At 47.3% G+C, this 17498-nt stretch overlaps 9 protein-coding genes across 9 annotated transcripts; 6 read left to right on the top strand and 3 right to left on the bottom strand.

Annotated features, from left to right (window-relative positions):
- Positions 1 to 156: 156 nt before the first annotated feature.
- Positions 157 to 2376, top strand: DFJ58DRAFT_655886 (cytochrome P450; the record flags this gene model as incomplete). Its single annotated transcript, XM_041381877.1, has 12 exons — positions 157 to 358; positions 411 to 540; positions 593 to 637; positions 690 to 833; positions 884 to 1035; positions 1085 to 1200; positions 1251 to 1366; positions 1471 to 1676; positions 1728 to 1784; positions 1878 to 2037; positions 2088 to 2225; positions 2280 to 2376. 12 exons carry the CDS (start codon positions 157 to 159, stop codon positions 2374 to 2376), a joined length of 1563 nt encoding a protein of 520 aa, XP_041246903.1.
- Positions 2377 to 4682: 2306 nt separating this feature from the next.
- Positions 4683 to 6783, top strand: DFJ58DRAFT_714962 (cytochrome P450; the record flags this gene model as incomplete). Its single annotated transcript, XM_041384077.1, has 11 exons — positions 4683 to 4890; positions 4943 to 5072; positions 5125 to 5169; positions 5217 to 5360; positions 5411 to 5562; positions 5615 to 5752; positions 5839 to 5896; positions 5997 to 6202; positions 6254 to 6314; positions 6435 to 6563; positions 6603 to 6783. 11 exons carry the CDS (start codon positions 4683 to 4685, stop codon positions 6781 to 6783), a joined length of 1452 nt encoding a protein of 483 aa, XP_041246902.1.
- A 366-nt stretch (positions 6784 to 7149) lies between these two features.
- DFJ58DRAFT_772796 (ESSS subunit of NADH:ubiquinone oxidoreductase) lies at positions 7150 to 7813 on the top strand. Its single transcript, XM_041389262.1, has 3 exons — positions 7150 to 7396; positions 7454 to 7569; positions 7631 to 7813. The coding sequence occupies exons 1-3, from the start codon at positions 7271 to 7273 to the stop codon at positions 7710 to 7712; spliced, it is 324 nt and encodes a 107-aa protein (XP_041246901.1). The 5' UTR covers positions 7150 to 7270; the 3' UTR covers positions 7713 to 7813.
- DFJ58DRAFT_772793 (glycine cleavage H-protein-domain-containing protein) lies at positions 7814 to 8772 on the bottom strand. The gene is made up of 6 exons (XM_041389261.1): positions 8566 to 8772; positions 8362 to 8511; positions 8255 to 8298; positions 8110 to 8197; positions 8021 to 8058; positions 7814 to 7967 (listed from the first exon to the last, which is right to left on the bottom strand). Exons 1-6 carry the CDS (start codon positions 8672 to 8674, stop codon positions 7917 to 7919), a joined length of 480 nt encoding a protein of 159 aa, XP_041246900.1. The 5' UTR covers positions 8675 to 8772; the 3' UTR covers positions 7814 to 7916.
- DFJ58DRAFT_772791 (translation elongation factor Tu) lies at positions 8773 to 11023 on the bottom strand. Its single transcript, XM_041389260.1, has 12 exons — positions 10918 to 11023; positions 10772 to 10861; positions 10644 to 10718; positions 10382 to 10588; positions 9970 to 10326; positions 9881 to 9916; positions 9774 to 9817; positions 9640 to 9724; positions 9560 to 9585; positions 9243 to 9503; positions 9095 to 9194; positions 8773 to 9039 (listed from the first exon to the last, which is right to left on the bottom strand). The coding sequence occupies exons 1-12, from the start codon at positions 10973 to 10975 to the stop codon at positions 8999 to 9001; spliced, it is 1380 nt and encodes a 459-aa protein (XP_041246899.1). The 5' UTR covers positions 10976 to 11023; the 3' UTR covers positions 8773 to 8998.
- A 72-nt stretch (positions 11024 to 11095) lies between these two features.
- Positions 11096 to 12321, top strand: DFJ58DRAFT_743583 (peroxisomal membrane anchor protein conserved region-domain-containing protein). Its single transcript, XM_041387269.1, has 5 exons — positions 11096 to 11206; positions 11259 to 11462; positions 11517 to 11570; positions 11620 to 11904; positions 11954 to 12321. The coding sequence occupies exons 1-5, from the start codon at positions 11144 to 11146 to the stop codon at positions 12260 to 12262; spliced, it is 915 nt and encodes a 304-aa protein (XP_041246898.1). The 5' UTR covers positions 11096 to 11143; the 3' UTR covers positions 12263 to 12321.
- Positions 12322 to 12353: 32 nt separating this feature from the next.
- DFJ58DRAFT_202477 (uncharacterized protein) lies at positions 12354 to 13852 on the top strand. Its single transcript, XM_041379212.1, has 2 exons — positions 12354 to 13607; positions 13657 to 13852. The coding sequence occupies exons 1-2, from the start codon at positions 12478 to 12480 to the stop codon at positions 13673 to 13675; spliced, it is 1149 nt and encodes a 382-aa protein (XP_041246897.1). The 5' UTR covers positions 12354 to 12477; the 3' UTR covers positions 13676 to 13852.
- Positions 13413 to 16006, top strand: DFJ58DRAFT_772787 (uncharacterized protein). The gene is made up of 8 exons (XM_041389259.1): positions 13413 to 13607; positions 13657 to 13796; positions 13848 to 13890; positions 13943 to 14484; positions 14537 to 15139; positions 15193 to 15300; positions 15351 to 15608; positions 15661 to 16006. Exons 2-8 carry the CDS (start codon positions 13779 to 13781, stop codon positions 15739 to 15741), a joined length of 1653 nt encoding a protein of 550 aa, XP_041246896.1. The 5' UTR covers positions 13413 to 13607; positions 13657 to 13778; the 3' UTR covers positions 15742 to 16006.
- A 25-nt stretch (positions 16007 to 16031) lies between these two features.
- DFJ58DRAFT_772784 (uncharacterized protein) lies at positions 16032 to 17247 on the bottom strand. The gene is made up of 2 exons (XM_041389258.1): positions 16290 to 17247; positions 16032 to 16228 (listed from the first exon to the last, which is right to left on the bottom strand). Exon 1 carries the CDS (start codon positions 16801 to 16803, stop codon positions 16402 to 16404), a length of 402 nt encoding a protein of 133 aa, XP_041246895.1. The 5' UTR covers positions 16804 to 17247; the 3' UTR covers positions 16032 to 16228; positions 16290 to 16401.
- Between the last annotated feature and the right edge of the window lie 251 nt (positions 17248 to 17498).

Below are 17498 nucleotides of genomic sequence, written 5' to 3'. Positions count from 1 at the left end.
CTCACTGAATTGGTTAGTGGAATTCTACCTCTTTGACATCCTGGATCAGATTGATTGTTTGGCTCAGTTGAGCTCAGTGCGATATATATTTCAAGTTGACCTAGACTTCAATACACCTCCTTTGAGTACTCATCGGACTAACAGCCTTATCTAACGATGCTCGACATTGGACCTGGACTTTACTTTGCAATATCAGGCTTGGTGGTAGCTGTGTTGAGCTACTGTCGAAAATATTCGCTCAATCATTCGCGTCCCCCGCTGCCGCCTGGTCCTACTCCCCTTCCAGTACTGGGAAATGTTCTCAGTTTGGATTCCGCTCGGCCTTGGCTGACCTTCAATGCCTGGAGATCTACATATGGTTTGTACATTGTGACGGGAATCTGTTCATGACAGCTCATTTTGTCCCTTAGGTGACATCATTTATGCCCATCTCCTCAGCAAGCCTGTCCTGATCGTTAATTCTGAGGAGGTCGCGAAGGACCTCTTTGATCGGCGTTCTAGCATATATTCAGATAGACCCCAGTCAATTGTTTACGGAGCGTGAGTTGCATCTTGAAGTGTTAGTCCGCATCGATCACTGAAATGTCGGCAGCTTCGCTTCAGATTTTAACATGGGATTCATGCCATATGGAAACAGGTACATAGTGGATTATTCTATGTTATATTGATGGGTGTCTGATAAAAAGCAGGTGGCGCCTTCACCGACGAATTTTCCATCAGTCATTTCATCAAGCTGCTACACCTGCTCATCACGATGTGCAACTCCGTTCCGCCCACAAAATGTTGTTCAATCTTCTACAGGACCCTAGCAATTATCCAAGCCATTTTCAGATGTCGGTCACGACAATTTGTTCGGCCTCGCGCTGAAGTTGATTTTTACCAGGTTTACTTTGACATTCATGCTGTCTATAATATATGACTGTGAAGCGAAAGCTAAGGACGACCACGTCGTCCACGCCATTACAAGATATGGGGAACTCATAGTCGATGGTTTCGCACCAGCTGCTATGATGTTAATGGAAATATTCCCTTTCCGTATGTTTGCACATGCAGTGATTGCATGTAAGCGGCTCAATAATCCTAGTTTTACAGCTACCTAGCTGGTTTCCCGGTGCCACATTTAAGCGAACATCACTAAAGTGTATCCAGGCAGGCCATGATGTGAAGGAGATACCCTTTCAGTATGTCAAAGAGAGGATGGTAACGCACCATGTTAGTAGAGGTACATCCAACTAATGAACTACGGACAGTCTGCCAACGACATGGGGCCGTGCTTGGTGGCTGATGCTTTGAACCGGAGCAGTCAAGAGGACGACGTCAATACAACTGCAGTTAAGGAGGCTGCTTCTGTTGCATTCACAGGTATGTAAGTTGGATGAAATTTCTTTCTTCTTGATGCTCATTTTTTTGTCTTCAGCGGCGACTGAAACGGTGAGTTTCTCCTGGCCTTCGTTTGCTAATCATTATAAGTTTGCCCTTGACTCAGACCACTGCCACCTTACTCGTGTTTTTTCTTGCTATGGTGCTCAACCCAGAAGTACAAGCCAAGGCGCAGGCGGAGATCGATCTAGTCGTTGGCAAAGATAGACTCCCTAATTTCGACGATAGACCAGCGTTGCCTTACGTAGAAGCTATTTTGCGTGAAACACTCAGGTGGCACCCAGTGATTCCAATGGGTTTGTCCCCAATACAAATCATTTCTAAATATCTTCTGACAATCTTTGCAGGCGTCCCACACGCAACAACAACCAGTGATGTCTACAATGGCTATTTCATCCCTAAAGGTTGGTATCATGCTGATCTGACAACGGCCGCTGACGACCTTTGCTAGGTGTTGCTGTATTTCCAAACGCATGGAAAGCTTCCACTACCCTTAGCCTTAATATATCCGAATAACGAACCTTTTAGGGCAATGACACACGATGCAACGAAATACCCCAGTCCTGACGAATTCAAACCAGAAAGATTTTTCCAAAATGACGGATCTCTCAACAGCGACACTATGCGCTTAGGCTTCGGTTGGGGTCGCCGTATTTGGTGAGCATCTATTCGCACTTCTTTGCTCTCCATTGAAAGCAATTGGTCAGCGTGGGACGGCATGTCGTGGACGCGTCACTCTGGATCGCGATCGCAAATTTCCTGGCGTTTTTCTCTGTCCACAAGGCCCTTGATGAACACGGCATGGAGATCCCGGTCGTTCCGAAGTTCACCACTGGTTTCACAGTGTTTGCGAATTCCATCTGTCCCAAAGAGTAGTCTGCTGACCTCTTATTATCTAGTCATCCGAAGACATTTCCCTGTCGCATTCTCCAGCGATTCCCTGATGTGTCTTTGCAGACACTGACACGTTCGACCAACTTGGGTCCGTTGTGTTGAAAAAACCTGACGTTCTCAAATACTAACATGCAGTGACAGAGAAACTGTGATTGTGGTGTTTCTGCTTTGATTCTTTTGTTTATGTAACATGAGATTGTGACTACGTTATTTTGACCAAGTTTAATTATACCGATGTCTATTGAATTTGTTGAGTATAACTACAATCTGTTTGTACTATGCATTCTGGATATGAACGACTGTCTTCCTTCCATCCTTGTAGAAGTGGCAGTCCGCCGCCGCCTTTCTCACTGCAACTCGGAGCCCGATGATCTTCAGCGCTTGCTTGGGGACACGTATACAACATCCGCGTCAGAATACCCTTCTACTTTACCCTGACACATAGCACGCACGCCGCCATTAGATGGGTGATTAGGTCTTGTGGCACACTGTGTGTGCCCGTGCCTCTGGCGACGGGTCACCATCCACTGCGGCTACGGTGACCTTCTGAATTCTATCTCGATTTTCGTTGTTGTTGGTAGAATGGGCTACGGACAGAATACGCGACAACTTTCAACGACTTGCGTCTTTTTACTCTCTTGTACAGCTCATTCCAACGTCTGAAGGTGAGCGGATTATCCGATATCTCATGTATAGATTAAGTTCGCGCGTTTTAGGTCGCTAGTCCCGTCCGGTTGGCAGTCTGGACTCTGGAACGGCATCATGGTATTACATCTGCAGTGCCACCGATGGGAGCTAGATGCTTTACGCCCAGCGTTCACATGACTGTCAATTATTAGATAGGGTTCACATGCACGAGTTGGGACGTCGGTTCTTCGTCATCCCAGATCAGAATATTCACTTAGCTTGACCTAGCCCGGCGCGATATCGAGTACCCCCCTCTTGTGAGTACTTCTTCGTTGGATGATATCCGAAGATCTTACAGACGCTAGGATGCTTCTCGACTGAGAGCACGATCCAAGAGATCTATGCCGTACAGGTTCGGTCATATCTGGCTGACTTTGCTAGGTCATTATTGGCGGCATTTGTACGAGGACGTATCCAAGTGGGGCGATCTGCGGCGCAGCTCCCGAAAGACACCAGACTTTGTCCTTCTATTCTTGATGGAATTTCCAGAACTCAAACACTGCAATGTACCTTGGAGCATGTAACTTGCGCCATGTTGACCGAAGGCGAGCCCTGTTAATCCTCAAGCTCCTTCAAAGCTCCTTTTCTAAGTAATACTACTGTTGCTCCATAAATCTATGTGCCTTAGATCTATGACACTCATTGCTGCGGGTTCCGCTCTCTTGTGCCATAACAAAGATAATCCTGACATAAAATCACGAGCACTGATGTACAGGGGAACTCTTCATAGTGTGAACTTTTTTTTTCTTTTTTTAATCCAATTTATTGTCTGCTGAGGGCAACACGGTGACGGCGCACTTTAATTACGTTATACTCCAGCTGGGATAGATAATCTGGGGCAACCATTAGCTACACGCTGTCAGGTTCTCATACACCTTACAACTGCATTAGTAGCTTGACATTGTATGCACGATCGCTTATGACCATGACGTGGCACTTCAAAGAAGCATTGTGGCGCAGCCGCAACCCAAATCAGGCAATTTCTGATTTGCGGACTTTTGGTGATGTTGCTTGTCATCCTGTTTCTGGAGTTGTTTCGACTCGCCACCGAACTTGTCAGCAAAAGATTTCGACAGTCTAGTTCAACAGAGATCGTGCATTTCCATGTCACTTTCCGTCAAATCCACTTGGAAGTCCTCTATCACTAAACATAGTCGAAATACATGATGAGTTTGATACCATCCTTATCCTGGACCTCGGTTCGCAGGTTGGAATTCGTATTCTAGCCGAAATCAACTCGTGTATTGATCATTGAGAAATTCTAGGCTGTGTCACAAGTTGCTAATCGAGCCCAAACACACAGAACGCTTAGAAATTTTGAGCGTTCTTAACCTTCCAGCATTGTCTACTCGCATGGATCTGAAATATCCCGGTCACCGAAACGGTCTCATTATGGCCCCCCTGACGAGAGCTTTCGCAGGCTCGACTCTCCCACACCCTCCTCCCTTACTTTATAGACGAGCTCACGCCCGTTGTGCCTTCGGCACAGGAAAAGGAGCGCTTCGCGCTCCTTTTTGGCTGCATTCGCTACGGAATTTTCAGATATCTGATCTGCGGCAGTTGGCCGTGTAATTAGTTAGCGGACTTCTACCTCTTTGACATCCTGGATCAGACCGATTGTTTGGCTCAGTTGAGCTCAGTGCGATATATATTTCAAGTTGACCTAGACTTCAATACACCTCCACCTTTGAGTACTCATCGGACAACAGTCTTATCTAACGATGCTCGACAATGGGCCTGGACTTTACCTTTACTTTGCTATATCAGGCTTGGTGGTAGCTGTGTTAAGCTACTGTCGAAAATATTCGCTCAATCATTCGCGTCCCCCGCTGCCGCCTGGTCCTACCCCACTTCCAGTACTAGGAAATGTTCTTAGTGTTGATTCCGCTCGGCCTTGGCTGAGCTTCAATGCCTGGCGATCCACATATGGTTTGTACATTGTGACGGGAATCTGTTCATGACAGCTCATTTTGTTCCTAAGGTGACATCATTTATGCTCGTTTCCTCAACAAGCCTGTCTTGGTCGTCAATTCTGAGGAGGTCGCGAAGGACCTCTTTGATCGGCGTTCCAGCATATATTCAGATAGACCCCAGTCAATTGTTTACGGAGCGTGAGTTGCATCTTGAAGTGTTAGTCCGCATCGGTCCCTGAAATGTTGTCAGCTTCGCTTCAGATTTTAACATGGGATTCATGCCATATGGAAACAGGTATGGAGTATTCTATGTTATATTGATGGGTGTCTGATTACAAGCAGGTGGCGCCTTCACCGACGAATTTTTCATCAGGCATTTCATCAAGCTGTCATACCTGCTCACCACGATGTGCAACTCCGTTCCGCCCACAAAATGTTGTTCAATCTTCTACAGGACCCTAGCAATTATCCAAGCCATTTTCAGATGTCGGTCACGACAATTTGTTCGGCCTCGCGCTGAAGTTGATTTTTACCAGGTTTACTTTGACATTCATGCTGTCTATAATATATGACTGTGAAGCGAAAGCTAAGGACGATCACGTCGTCCACGCCATTACAAGATATGGGGAACTCATAGTCGATGGTTTCGCACCAGCTGCTATGATGTTAATGGAAACATTCCCTTTCCGTATGTTTGCACATGCAGTGATTGCATGTAAGCAACTCAATAATCGTTCTAGTTTTACAGCTACCTAGCTGGTTTCCCGGTGCCACATTTAAGCGAGCATCACTTAAGTGTATCCAGGCAGGCCATGATGTGAAGGAGATACCCTTCCAGTATGTCAAAGAGAGGATGGTAAAGCACCCTGCCAGTAGAGGTACATCCAACTAATGAACTACGGACAGTCTGCCAACGACATGGGGCCGTGCTTGGTGGCTGATGCTTTGAACCGGAGCAGTCAAGAGGACGACGTCAATACAACTGCAGTTAAGGAGGCTGCTTCTGTTGCGTTCACAGGTATGTAAGTTGAAAATTTATTTCTTCTCGATGCTCATTTTTTGTCTTCAGCGGCGACTGAATCGGTGAGTTTCTCCTGGCCTTCGTTTGCTAATCATAATAAGTTTGCCCTTGACTCAGACCACTGCCACCTTACTCGTGTTTTTTCTTGCTATGGTGCTCAACCCAGAAGTACAAGCCAAGGCGCAGGCGGAGATCGATCTAGTCGTTGGCAAAGATAGACTCCCTAATTTCGACGATAGACCAGCGTTGCCTTACGTAGAAGCTATTTTGCGTGAAACACTCAGGTGGCACCCAGTGATTCCAATGGGTTTGTCCCCAATACAAATCATTTCTAAATATCTTCTGACAATCTTTGCAGGCGTCCCACACGCAACAACAACCAGTGATGTCTACAATGGCTATTTCATCCCTAAAGGTTGGTATCATGCTGATCTGACAACGGCCGCTGACGACCTTTGCTAGGTGTTGCTGTATTTCCAAACGCATGGAAAGCCCCCAATACCCTTATCCTTAATATATCCGAATAACGAACCTTTTAGGGCAATGACACACGATGCAACGAAATACCCCAGTCCTGACGAATTCAAACCGGAAAGATTTTTCCAAGATGACGGGTCTCTCAACAGCGATACTATGCGTTTAGGCTTCGGTTGGGGTCGCCGTATTTGGTGAGCATCTATTCGCACTTCTTCGCTCTCCGTTGAAAGCAATTGGTCAGTGTGGGGACGGCATGTCGTAGACGCGTCACTCTGGATCGTGATCGCAAATTTCTTGGCGTTTTTCTCTGTCCACAAGGCCCTTGATGAACACGGCATGGAGATCCCGGTCGTTCCGAAGTTCACCACTGGTTTCACAGTGTTTGCGAATTCCATCTGTGCCGGAGAGTAGTCTGTTGACCTCTTGTTATTTAGTCATCCGGAGACATTTCCCTGCTGCATTCTCCCGCGATTCCCTGATGTGTCTTTGAAGACACTGACACGTTCGACCAACTTGGGTCTGTTCTATTGATAACACCTGGAATTATCAAATACTAACATGCAGTGACAGAGAAACTGTGAGTGTGGTGTGGCAGGTAGTATGCAGCCCGATAGCTTTCTGTTTTGACTCTTTTGTCTATGTAACATGAGATTGTGGCTACGTCATTTTGACCAAGTTTATACCGTGATGTCTATTGAATTTTTTCGAGTATAACTACAACCTATGCATTCTGAACATGTGCATGAACGACCGTCTTCCTTCCATGGTCTGACTCCTTGTACAAGTGGCAGTGGCGGCGTAGCCATGTATGGAGTTGTATTTGCATCTATTTAGATCAATCCACCTCGAAATTACCCGAGGGACTCGACAGTGAAGTCGGTCAACTTCAATATTCCTCATGCTACCGACCTCATCTTTGCGTGCGCTTCAAGTGAGAGTGCCGCGCCGCATAACAGGCAGACGTTTTGCTTCCCATGGCCCACCACAATTCAACGAGCCTAGCGGTTGGCTTTTTGGCGAAAAGGTGATGTTATAACGTTTGTTCAGGACATCCGGGGAGCTAACGGGATGAATGCTTTAGCCCCCTGCACCAGGACAAAAGCGAGTGAAAGAGGAGTGGGAGAACATCTGGTATGTAGGGATGTTCGGGTCAATGGCAATGGCTGCAGTATTATTGTACTACAAGCCTGACACAAGGTGGGCGGCGTGTCCTATTTCGCTGAGCCAGCTCGTTCATCAGTCAATTTGGTCTATACAGCATACAAACGTGGGCCCTAAGGGAAGCCAAGGAACGTATGGAAGCCCGTGGAGAGAAATATAAATACGAGCCATCATCATGAATTTCATCAGCTATCTTACCATTTCATTCTGACAATCCATACTGGCTCTCGAGATAGAATGCATTGCAAGAGCTGATGATTTCCAAATATCTATGATAATATAAGTAATAACAAAGGTATGGCAGTTGAGGCCAGGGGTTATGTCGCTAGTCAAACTTAGTCTCCCGCAGGCAGACCAAATAGTCGTCCCTTCAGTATTACGATTCACGCCTCCCAAGTCGCTTTGTAACTCTCGAGCGTGAGCAGCTCGTTCATCTGTTACAATAAGGCGCCATTAGAATCCTTAGAGAAACGTGTGAATCACTCACTTCCTCGGGTGCAGAGAGTCTGATTTTGCACAGCCAACCTGCAAGTCTCATGTTGACGCCGCTGTGACCCAATCAGAAATAAAGCTTACCTTTTTCCTCGGGAGAGCGGTTTAAGAGTCCAGGTTCAGAATTCAGGACCTCGTTCACCTCAGTGACTATGCCAGATACTGGTGCATACTGTATAAACGAACATTCATGAGCTATGGGTTAAAACGCAATGGATGGTCTCTTAACAATATCCGAGGCTGCCTTGACGCTCTCAACTGCACCAATCTGGTCTACAATGGATATTAGCGCGTTGTTCACCTGTTTGGCACTGTTCACTGGAAACGGGCACCTACCGCCTTTTAAAACTTTCGAGCCTACAGCAGGAAGCTCCACAAACACAACATCTCCAAGGCTCTCCTGCGCATGATCCGTTATGGACACAGCGCCCAATCCAGTCTCGTCATCAAAAGCAACGACTTCGTGCTCCTCGGTGTACTTTTTTGCTAGTCGAGACTGTCAGATGAGGGTTCAATCGGAGAGTGGTGGGTTTCACTCACTAACGATAGTCCGACAACCGGGCATGCGCATGGTATTTGAGGGACTTGTCCTCGCAGTCGTCAAGGGCATCGTTCGCACACGAGCAGCTTGTCTGATTGCAGAGAACATAATTAAGTCACTGAGGCTGAGCGAGCGTAAGGTAGCTGATGCAAGTGGGGGTGTCAGGTGTGAGACAAACAATCTTCGTTTTGCACTTTAGAATCTAATTAGAACCTTCGAACAACCGACGTCAAACCGATGTTTACTTCAGGGGTGGCCGCCCGTAAAATCTCAAAAAGCGGCTACAAGGCGGCCAAGTAGATAAATGACAAATGCAGCGCATAATGAGTTCTGTTCTACTCTTGAACATGATGCTGAGGGGGGATGTAACAACAATGCAAGTGAAGACAAGCAAGAATTACGACAGGGTAGTATATAATAATGTAGTATTTTTCATGCGTAATCCAGGATCTTCGTGACAATGCCAGTGCCGACTGTATTGTGGTTGTTTAGCTGGTTCCTGGCAGAGCGTATGAAATCAGAACTTACTTGTCTTACCACCTTCACGAAGAGTGAAGCGGGAACCAGCCTCGGCGGCAACATCGTGAACTAACTCACAAACCATCTCGACGTTATCTCCGGGCATTACCTAGAAAAAAGGTGTAAGCAATATAGGAGAAAATGGCCTAGTGCATACCATTTTCTCCTCGGCGTCAGGAGTACCCTCGGCGAAAGTGAGGGCGACGGTGATATCAGCAGTCCGGAGGAAGAGTTGAGGACGATAGTTGCTCATGAATGGGGTGTAGCGGCCACCTTCATCCTTAGTCAGGACGTATATTTGAGCCTGGAACTTCTTGACGGCCTTCATCGAGCCTGGAGCAATGATAACCTGGCCACGGCGGACTTGTTCCCGCTTGACACCGCGTAGCAGGCAACCCATGTTGTCACCAGCTTCACCCTGAAAAAAGGATAAAAATAAACATGACGCGCGTTGCAAGATAGAACGTTTCATACTCGGTCAAGTTCCTTGTGGAACATCTCTGCGAATTCGTGAGAAATCCAAGATTTTAATGATGCATTGATATTGATCGTACCGATACCAGTCAACGTGGTTTTGAAAGTGTTGCCAAGGCCAACGACCTCGACCTCAGCACCCTTAGTTGCAATACCACGCTCGACCTGTACAACAGGTGAGCTCATAGGTACACGTTCCTAACGCGAAACTCACTCGTCCAGTAGCAACAGTGCCACGACCAGAAATCGAAAACACATCTTTGAGAGAAGTAATTTGAATGTGTCAAAGCTGGTCCCTGAAGACAATAATTTTGATATTACCTTCGATAGGCATCAAGAAAGGCTTCTCCAGGTCACCTATGAGAAATTTTTAACTCTCCTAATCAAAAACCACATATAAAAAAACTGACGAGGGGGAACGTCAAGCCACTCATCACAGGCCTGAACAAGACTAAGAATCTTCTCCTTCCCTAAGCTGTCATCCCGACCTTCCAAAGCGGCCAATGCTGAACCCATGATAATGGGAGTGTTTTCACCGTCGAAGTTGTAAGTCGACAGTAGGTCGCGCATCTCCATGTCCACAAGCTCAAGCATCTCTGGGTCTTGAATCATGTCAACCTTGTTGATAAAAACGACCAGTTTCTTAATGCCGACTTGACGAGCAAGAAGTAAATGTTCACGGGTCTGAGGCATCTGACCATCCGTTGCCGACACGACAATGATGGCTCCGTCCATTTGTGCAGCGCCGGTAATCATGTTCTTGATGTCTATGAAAGGTAGCTGCGTAAAACTGGGGACGTATGTGGGCAAGGAAGGACAAACAGTCAGCGTGACCAGGACAGTCAATGTGCCCATAGTGGCGCCCATCAGATTCATACTCGACATGCGCTGAGTTGATAGTGATACCACGAGCCTTCTCTTCAGGCGCCTTGTCAATCTGCGAGTAGTCCGTGAATTTTGCTGCGCCTTTGTCGGAGAGAACTTTTGTGATAGCTGCAGTCAACGTTGTCTTGCCATGGTCAACGTGACCTAAAGATTAGATTGAGTTAAAGCGCGTCAGAGGGCAAAAAAGGCGTGACCCTACCAATGGTGCCAATGTTCATGTGAGGCTTTACGCGGGAGAATTTGCCAGCGGCTTCAGCATAACCGCGTCGGTTGCCTGTTAGAATATCTCAGACACGAAAAAATTTGCTCCGACAAGCATGATCATACCCCAGCTGGCAGCCGAAGGCAGAGAAAGGCCAGACGTTGGCTTCCATGTTGAGCACCGGCAACGAGCATACAGTGAAGAAGCCCTCAGAGCTTGACAACCCGAAAACATTAGACATATAGGGAACATGACGCAGCGTATAATATACCTCTTGAAGAGCCAGCAAGTTTGTTCGCTATTCCCCGTTGAGCTGCCAACCTAAACATACTTGTTGCAAAAGATGGTGAGTCCAACGTCCTGCCACAAAATTGGAGACAATCGGAGAATGAATTCGGAGCGTAAGGAGTAGACTTGACATAATTTCTTAATCGGCTATTCGGCATAGTATTCAAGTTACCGCACTTACAGAACTGTTACTACTAGTAAGTAGTACCATGTCAGACGCTAACAGACAAGAGCTCGTCCGTAATGCAGTTTCGTTCCTCTCAGACTCTACGGTGTGCAAGTCATAAATTTCTTGAAGTGTGTGACACTTATCATGTGTATTAGACTCAACAAGCGCCGATCGCCCAGCGTGTGCAATTCCTTGAAGCAAAAGGTCTCAGTGGGCCAGAGATCGAGGAGGCAATGAAGCAGGCGGCGAACCAGACTGCGGCAAAGCCTCGGAATCATTTCCAATCACCATATCCAACATATGGGCCAGCTACCTATCCCAGCTATCCTTCCCAACAATGGGACTGGCGTGATTATTTCGTGCGTCGTTTGGCTCTCCTTTTTGTGGCGTGAGTTGTGACATATGCTCTGTAGATAACTGCTGTGATATCAGGGTCGGTGGTGTATGGTGCCGTCTCGCTGTTCAAGGTAAGCGACTTGAATCACTCCGTATTTCTTGCTCTTACCTTAGCTCTAGAAATATCTTCAACCACACCTCATTCCTCCAGCAGCGACTGCATATGAGCAAGATCGCGATGGCCTGACAGCACAGTTTGATGCTGCAGAGGCCCTTTTGAAGGAAATTCAGGCAGAGACCGAAGCCGTCAAGTCTGCGGTGTATGAACAAAATGAACGAGTGGACAAGGTCACCAAGGACGTTGAGTCTGTAGTAGTTGAAATGAGGGAAGGCGAGTCAAAGACGCGGGACGAGATGCGCGAAATTCGTGACGAAGTAGAAAATATCCGAGAGATGCTGCCCAAGGTAGAGTCAGCGATGTTGGTCATTTTGCTTTTCTCATTTTTCAACACAGATGATTGAGAAGAACAAAGAGACTCAGAAGGAGTCTCTTTCTGAGCTACAACAAGAACTCAAATCTCTCAAGGCTCTACTACTCAGTCGCGGGTCTGCTCCTCTGACAAGCTCTCCTTCAATGCCAATACCCTCATTAGCCAGTAGACCGTCAATACCTTCATGGCAGTTGGCTAGCTCAGCACCAGCGCCATCTGCTGCAGAGTCACTACCGAGTTCAACTTCACTAAATGGGTCGTTTACATCTGTCGCCCAGTTGAATGGAAAGGGCAAGGAAGCAGAGACACCATCGAATGAATCTTCATCATAAAATCATGTATTATATTGTTACATAGCGTATTGTACTCTCAAATTTAAAATATGCTGCTGAAACAATTTGGACAAGTACTTTCATCGGCATCCACTTTAGCACGCTCACGTGGGAGACTTGTCTGAGCACCGATCATTGTCCAGGACCAAGTACAACGACCACCGCTGCCTCCGCAGTCTGGTTTGAGTACTTCTGGTCAACTTCTGGTATTCCTAATGTTTTCACAATTTCGGCAGGCAGTGGAAGGCTTTGCACAGCCGCAGCCCCGTCGGTCTCAAGACCTCAACGGCGATGATAACCGTTTCACAAGCGACCCACTTGACGTGCAGTCTGCACGACAGTTGCAATCCACAAATCAACTTGCGGACGCTGCACTGAATAACCTACGCAGGTCATTTGCATCACAGCGCCCTGGGAGTCCGCTGTCGCGATCTTCTAGCCCTGTCTCTTCGTCTGTCCCAAAGAGTAACAGTACGCCCGATCCTGGACTACGCAAATTTACTCTCGAAGAACGCCTACGCGCATCATTCTCAGTCGGAGATGCATCCAATACTACATCGCCTGGTATTTCTTCGAGAGCTTCGCCAGCGTCGAGTGCGGTTGTGGTCACGCAACATCCACTCTCCCCCACATCAATTCCCCTGCCAGCCTCCCCTGTAATACTTCCAGTAGCAGCATCTCCACCGCAAGTATCTGACACCCAGCCCAGCGACCTTCCGTCACATCCTTCGCCATTTCCCCTCGCTGCAACTCACCTCCAAGATGCTAGTGAAGAGGGCCCTCATGCTACTTCAACAACAGAGGTTCCTCAAGCTCTAGCCCTAGCTCCTCTGCCACTGGGCCCAGAAAAGGCACCTGTCGCAGAATATTCTGATAGTCTCCTCCCCAAACCCGTATCGGTATCTACTGGAATAGAAGAAAATCTCCAGCTGCCTAATGATCTTCCCGCTGATACATACACGGCACTTCCGTCAGAAGTTCACGGTTCGGATTCTGGAGACATCGATGGCGAGCCCGATATTCCTATTCATACAGACGCAGCTGCTTCCTATGTATCAGAAGTTCACGGCTCGGATTCTGGAGACATCGAGAACACCGCCGATGTTGCCATTCATACAGACGCATCTACTTCCCATATGTCAGAAGTTCACGGCTCGGATTCTGGAGACATCGATGGCAACGCCGATGTTCCCATTCAAATAGAAGTACTTACTTCAGACGGCAATGGCGAAAAGACGGAGCAACCTCCAGAAGACCCTTTTACTGTGCCTTCATCAAAATGCAGCGAAGCTGATGTTGAAGCTCTTCAAGAACGTCTAAAAACTCGTGGAACAACGGTTCTCAGGTACGTTCTTGGTCGGACCATACGTTGGGTACATGCTTACTCTTTCAAGATGTGTCGACGTCATTTAAAAAACTTCAGGCAGAACGGTCGGCTGTAGATGATGTTATTCGGGAATTGACTCCTTTGGAGGATGCTGATGATGCAACTGCACTACGTGACTACCTGTCTAACATGAACATGAAGACTGAGGTGATGTGCTACAATGTTTGCCCTGTTCTAGCTTCTTATCCATCCGAGTAGCTTACACAGGATGAACTGCAGCGTCTTAACGGAAAACTGACACGTAATGAATTATCCGTGTCGCTATAAGAAGATGCTGACTTTTGTTCCAACAGGTCAAGAGGAGCGTATCGAGGAGCTCAGAGATACTCACAAGCTTGAAACCAGGTCTCAGTTGGACCAGATCCACAAGCTTCGTCAACAGCTCAACGAAGCAGAAGCCCTCGTTGCAGCCTCCCAAGCTTCAGCTTCTCATGCGGAAGAAGAAACAGCGAAGCGAAATGCCGAGATTGAGCGACTTGCACTTGAGGCTGCCAAAGCAAAAGAAGTGGCAAAAGAAGAGGAAGAGAAACGTGTTAAGGCAATCAGCCTCCTCAAGACCGTGCGTCAGAAGCTTGTCAAAGCCGAGAAAGATAGAGACGATGCGCTGAAGGAAATCGGAGAATCCAAGGAAAAGGACAAACTGGAACGAGACAAAGAGAGGGCTGAACGAGTAAGGTTACAGTCGGAAATCGATGCGGTCAATGCAGAGCGAGAGAAAGCGGTAACAGGCTTAAGGGCCCAGTTCGACAAAGAAGTAGCTGCTGTCAAGGACCGCAGTGAGAAGGAGCTTTCTTCCGCCCGCGCACAAATTGAAGTTGACATTGCAGCGTTGAAGGTTCGTATAGATGGTCGCAACTTTGCCAATGATCTAAGAAATTGCAATACAGATGTCGCATTCAACGGAATTAACTCTTAAGAGGTCACAGATCACTACATTGGAAGCGTCTGTCAATAATCTTTCCAGGGAGAACAGGACATCCTTTGAGCAACTCCAGATTCGGCAGGCCGAATTAGAATCCTCTCAGCATCACGTCGGGACCCTCCAGAGTCAACACACTGAACTGCAGTTCCAGCTTCGGGAGGCACAGGATCGCCTTACTCTTCTCGCCGAGGAAATCTCAGATCTTCGAGGTGAACAGGAAACGCGACCGCACGGACCAGGCGCTCCCCAGGAAGACGTGTCGCAGCTCATCTCTACGATGGAAGCCAAGTACGAGGCCAAATTGGCGGAAATCAAGAGAAACTTGGTACTTGCAGAGAAGGAGCGTACAGAGAGTGAAGCGGACTGGAGTCGCAAGCTCTGCGATAAAGGTAGAGAAACGGACAAGCTGAAGATGATTCTGCAGTCTTCTGCAAAATTACGGGAAGAGAAAGAGAGCATTACAGGGGTGCTGAAAAGTGAGATCGAGAAGCTAACAGCTGAGGTGCAGAATCACCAGCGTCATGCGTTGGAACTTCAGCTACAGGTTGACCGTATGAACGATGCTGAGGTATGGCTCGTGTACTATGTGCCAGAATACTCTTTATGACAGGTGCCATACAGACGTCGTTCCAGCTTCGCATCTCAGACGCTCAAGCAGAAGCCGAAGGTTACAAGAGCCAGCTTGAGAACCTGAAGGCTCATGAAGTGCAGTTGCGTAGTCACATCAAGGTGATGACCATTCAAGCTTTCACTCCCCCCTTGTCTCATAGCACTCGCAGACGCTTAGAGAAGAACTCCGCAAGGTACAAAACTCAGCTGCTCTGCTCGAGCGTCAGCGCAATCCAGGAGTGGGTTATTGGACCTCGCGAACCGAGAACACTGATTCTCGCGCGTCGATATCATCCGGCACTGATCTTCCATCGCGAGCTTCTTCTCCTGGACCATCATCGCCCACCCCATCCAAAGGTGATGAAGACATCAACTTGGAGTACCTTCGAAACGTGATATTACAGTTTTTAGAGCATAAGGAGATGAGAGTAAGTGTAGAACACTGAAAAAGATGTTTGTGCTAATAATCCATTCTCTCAGCCCAATCTCGTTCGCGTTTTGTCCATCATCTTGCGTTTTACACCACAGGAGACCCGAAGGCTGATAGCAAAAGTCCAGTGAGGAAATTATTACTGTTATTCGATAAAGCTTTGAAATATAGATACCCCTATATACATCTACTTTTTATACATTGTCGTTTGCAATTCGCGTCATTACCATTGGACACGTTACATTATCCGAGTTGCGGAAGTGCACCCTCCTGAACCTCTGTGTAGCCAGTATCAGGATGCTTCTGGATTTAGCGCGGCTTCCTGTTGTGTCAGTAACACCGTGCGACGACACAACGCTCGAGCTCGCTGTCTTTCGCCCTTTCCCTAGTTCTTTTTGTGGTACATAAATTAATGATAAATGCTCTACCTTCTCAAGTCGTTAACTATGTTTACTCTTGGACAACACAACCCTCCTTCCCCTCCTCCCCCGAGTCAAGCAGTGCAACGAACACGCAAAAAAAAAGTCCTCATTATGAAAAACTCCATCCGAAGTCATGAAAGTGCAAAGCCAGCGTATCGGCGACAATGGGGTCACCTAGTCAGCAGACTCTGTGTCTCTGGCAGAGTCGGGAACATATAATCAGCATCGACTTCGTGAACATAACTAGTGCTACATACACCAGTCGGATCAAGAAATTATTACAGCAGGCTGCAAAATCACAGAAAGCCACTGGAGGATCTTGGTCAAATATTGGAACGAAGTGTTTTAGAGGCACATGCACGACATCAGTCAGACGATGAAGGTCTGCCAATACTCCTTCGCAAGGTCTTTGAATGCGAGAAAGCGCTGAAAAGCAACGCGCCTGTACTCTGGTGTCTCCATTCCTTGACTGATTCGATGGTTGTGCCCTAATGAGGTGACACACCTCACGATCGTTGTTCGAGCTTCAGGGCACTGACCGGTCGCAACCGCAACGCTGAGCGCTTCAGTGACAGGGACGAGATAGAAGATGGGTCGCGTGCCAACCATAGTGATGCATGGAATAGTCATGGCATCAAGGGGGGGAAGTGATCTGAACTGCCTTTTCTCGTTGTTATTCTGATACGCGGCAATCGCAGCAGCGATGACTTGTGGTTCAGGCTGAGATGCATTGAATACTGTTTTGTCTTGCAAAACAAGCAAGACCATCATCGATCGCTGATCGAATAGACATACATCTGTTTGTGCAACTCGGCGGTTATCGCCACAGATCGTTAGTGGGATACTGTGGTGTGTGGTGGAAACCAAGCCACGTTCAATGAAGCCGAGTATGCGAAGAGTCTCCTGAGCGAATGTGTTAAGGAAACTGCCTTGACTGGCATTGGTGGCCAGGTCAAGGTAGCCGAGATACTCGAAAGTGGCGTCTGAGACATCCTCGTCACCTACAGCGGAATCAATGAGTGACGAGTCTGTACCCGCCAAGAGCGGTTCAGGGTTTCGACAAAAAAACTGTTCAGGTGGCTGAGCCGTGACGGTGATATATTGTATGCCATGAGTTCGTAGAAGGTCCAATCGCTACCCGACTTTGGAGACCGGATAAGGTTAGCCATTTGATGAAGTATTCCGTCTTGCAGTATAGCTGAATTATAGAGAGTGAACGAATACTAATATGACGGTCATGGGCGTCTGCACTTCCGACCCAGGCCTGGGTGGTCGCTTTTTGGTATTTTCTGGACTCTAATTAATTGGATACTCATGTCTCTGAAATATCTTAACAATTAGCAACACATCCCATAGTAAACGCATGTTGAATGCTTGATATGTTGGTGAATATTGTAAGTATGGAAGAATTGTGGCCAATATAACATAATTGACATACTACAAGTAACGTTTTTATCATAAATCTA

This window comes from Suillus subalutaceus (assembly GCF_016647625.1).
Source record: "Suillus subalutaceus strain FC151 chromosome Unknown DFJ58scaffold_22, whole genome shotgun sequence".
Taxonomy (NCBI): Eukaryota; Fungi; Basidiomycota; class Agaricomycetes; order Boletales; family Suillaceae; genus Suillus; species Suillus subalutaceus.
The sequence above is the reverse complement of the archived record's forward strand: the minus strand, read 5'-3'. Positions and strand labels throughout refer to the sequence as shown.

Excerpts from the sequence above, each read along its gene's own strand:
- DFJ58DRAFT_772784 (XM_041389258.1), bottom strand. The coding sequence starts at position 16,803 with ATGATGGTCTTGCTTGTTTTGCAAGACAAAACAGTATTCAATGCATCT.
- DFJ58DRAFT_772796 (XM_041389262.1), top strand. The coding sequence starts at position 7,271 with ATGCTACCGACCTCATCTTTGCGTGCGCTTCAAGTGAGAGTGCCGCGC. Across the intron at positions 7,397-7,453 it reads GTTGGCTTTTTGGCGAAAAG|CCCCCTGCACCAGGACAAAA; the intron begins GTGATGTTATAA and ends TGAATGCTTTAG. Across the intron at positions 7,570-7,630 it reads TACTACAAGCCTGACACAAG|CATACAAACGTGGGCCCTAA; the intron begins GTGGGCGGCGTG and ends TGGTCTATACAG.
- DFJ58DRAFT_772791 (XM_041389260.1), bottom strand. The coding sequence starts at position 10,975 with ATGTTTAGGTTGGCAGCTCAACGGGGAATAGCGAACAAACTTGCTGGC. Across the intron at positions 9,725-9,773 it reads GCACTGTTGCTACTGGACGA|GTCGAGCGTGGTATTGCAAC; the intron begins GTGAGTTTCGCG and ends CCTGTTGTACAG. Across the intron at positions 9,040-9,094 it reads TCGTGAAGGTGGTAAGACAA|TCGGCACTGGCATTGTCACG; the intron begins GTAAGTTCTGAT and ends ACCACAATACAG.
- DFJ58DRAFT_743583 (XM_041387269.1), top strand. The coding sequence starts at position 11,144 with ATGTCAGACGCTAACAGACAAGAGCTCGTCCGTAATGCAGTTTCGTTC. Across the intron at positions 11,207-11,258 it reads CGTTCCTCTCAGACTCTACG|ACTCAACAAGCGCCGATCGC; the intron begins GTGTGCAAGTCA and ends CATGTGTATTAG. Across the intron at positions 11,463-11,516 it reads GGGACTGGCGTGATTATTTC|ATAACTGCTGTGATATCAGG; the intron begins GTGCGTCGTTTG and ends TATGCTCTGTAG.
- DFJ58DRAFT_202477 (XM_041379212.1), top strand. The coding sequence starts at position 12,478 with ATGTTTTCACAATTTCGGCAGGCAGTGGAAGGCTTTGCACAGCCGCAG.
- DFJ58DRAFT_772793 (XM_041389261.1), bottom strand. The coding sequence starts at position 8,674 with ATGTTCTCTGCAATCAGACAAGCTGCTCGTGTGCGAACGATGCCCTTG. Across the intron at positions 8,059-8,109 it reads CCGCTCTCCCGAGGAAAAAG|GTTGGCTGTGCAAAATCAGA; the intron begins GTAAGCTTTATT and ends TGAGACTTGCAG. Across the intron at positions 7,968-8,020 it reads GACTCTCTGCACCCGAGGAA|ATGAACGAGCTGCTCACGCT; the intron begins GTGAGTGATTCA and ends TTATTGTAACAG.
- DFJ58DRAFT_772787 (XM_041389259.1), top strand. Across the intron at positions 15,301-15,350 it reads AGTTGCGTAGTCACATCAAG|ACGCTTAGAGAAGAACTCCG; the intron begins GTGATGACCATT and ends TAGCACTCGCAG. Across the intron at positions 15,609-15,660 it reads TAGAGCATAAGGAGATGAGA|CCCAATCTCGTTCGCGTTTT; the intron begins GTAAGTGTAGAA and ends CCATTCTCTCAG.